Consider the following 1035-nt stretch of genomic DNA (forward strand, 5'->3'; position numbering starts at 1 on the left):
ATGTGTGTGAGCGAGTGTGCGTGTGTGCGCGAGAGAGAATGTGTGTGAGAGTGTGTGGGAGAGCTTGCGTGTCTGTGACTGGGTGTGTGAGAGGGAGTGACTGTGTGCGTGTCTGTGAGAGTGAGAGTCTGCATGTGTCTGTGAGAGAGTGTGTGTGAGTCTGTGCGTGTGTGTGGATCAGAGCGAGTCTGTGTGCGTGCATGTGAGTGTATGTGCGTCTGTGTGCACGCACATGTGCGAGACTGTTTGTGTGCGTGACTCTGTGTGTGTGGGTGAGTGAGCGAGTGTATCTGTACATGTGATTGATTGACCCCCACGCCCCACACTGCCCTGTCCCCGTGCTAGGTGGGCTGGGCTCATGCTGCTTTGTAATTGGATGTTCTGAACGCACACACAGTTCGATAGTCACATACCTCTCAGTCCAAGGCCTTTATTCTGGGGGAATGGGCACCATCCCAGTACACACAGCTGGTACATGCACAGTAGGAGGCCTGTGTGTGTCGGGGGTGGGGTTAGAACAGGCTCTAACACACACACACACACTCACGTACGCACACGCACACACACACACACACTCGCACAGACGCGAACACACCCTCCCGAGTCCTGGCAGTGATGCCAGGAGGACGGACAGACATTGAGCAGCAGGAAGTGACGGAATCTCGCCCCAGGCTGAGGTCAGAGGGGAGGGGCTTCGTCCCCCTGGCCCCCCTCAGCCCCCTCGCTCGGGGCCTTCTGCTGCTGCAGCAGCCACTCCTTGTATCGGCGGGTCTTGGGTCTCTCGAAGTTAACCACCGACATGGGGAGGCGGACTGTCTCGATGCCGTTCACCTGGGGATGGGGCACACACACAGAGTGAGAGAGAGAGAGAGAGGGGAGACACCACAACAGATCAGTCAGCCCCCCTCGACCCCAAGGCAGCCCTGCGACACACCATCAGCCCCACATCTTAGAGGGGGAGCGTTACTCTCATGGTAACAGATTACTCTGTATCTAACCCCGTGCTGTCCCTGTCCTGGGAGTGTTTGATGGGGG

General features: G+C 57.7%; 1 protein-coding gene across 1 annotated transcript in view; it reads right to left on the reverse strand.

The window, feature by feature from the left end:
* Positions 1-414: 414 nt before the first annotated feature.
* The window catches only part of mrpl9 (mitochondrial ribosomal protein L9), a gene marked incomplete at its 5' end in the record, with an annotated part of 2665 nt that continues 2044 nt past the window's right edge, over positions 415-1035 (reverse strand). The window contains one exon of the mRNA XM_043686504.1: positions 415-831. Coding sequence (XP_043542439.1) covers positions 679-831 — 153 coding nt within the window. The remainder of the gene's footprint in view (positions 832-1035) is intronic.

The sequence above is a fragment of the Chiloscyllium plagiosum genome, unplaced genomic scaffold (genome assembly GCF_004010195.1).
Source record: "Chiloscyllium plagiosum isolate BGI_BamShark_2017 unplaced genomic scaffold, ASM401019v2 scaf_14361, whole genome shotgun sequence".
Lineage (NCBI taxonomy): Eukaryota > Metazoa > Chordata > Chondrichthyes > Orectolobiformes > Hemiscylliidae > Chiloscyllium > Chiloscyllium plagiosum.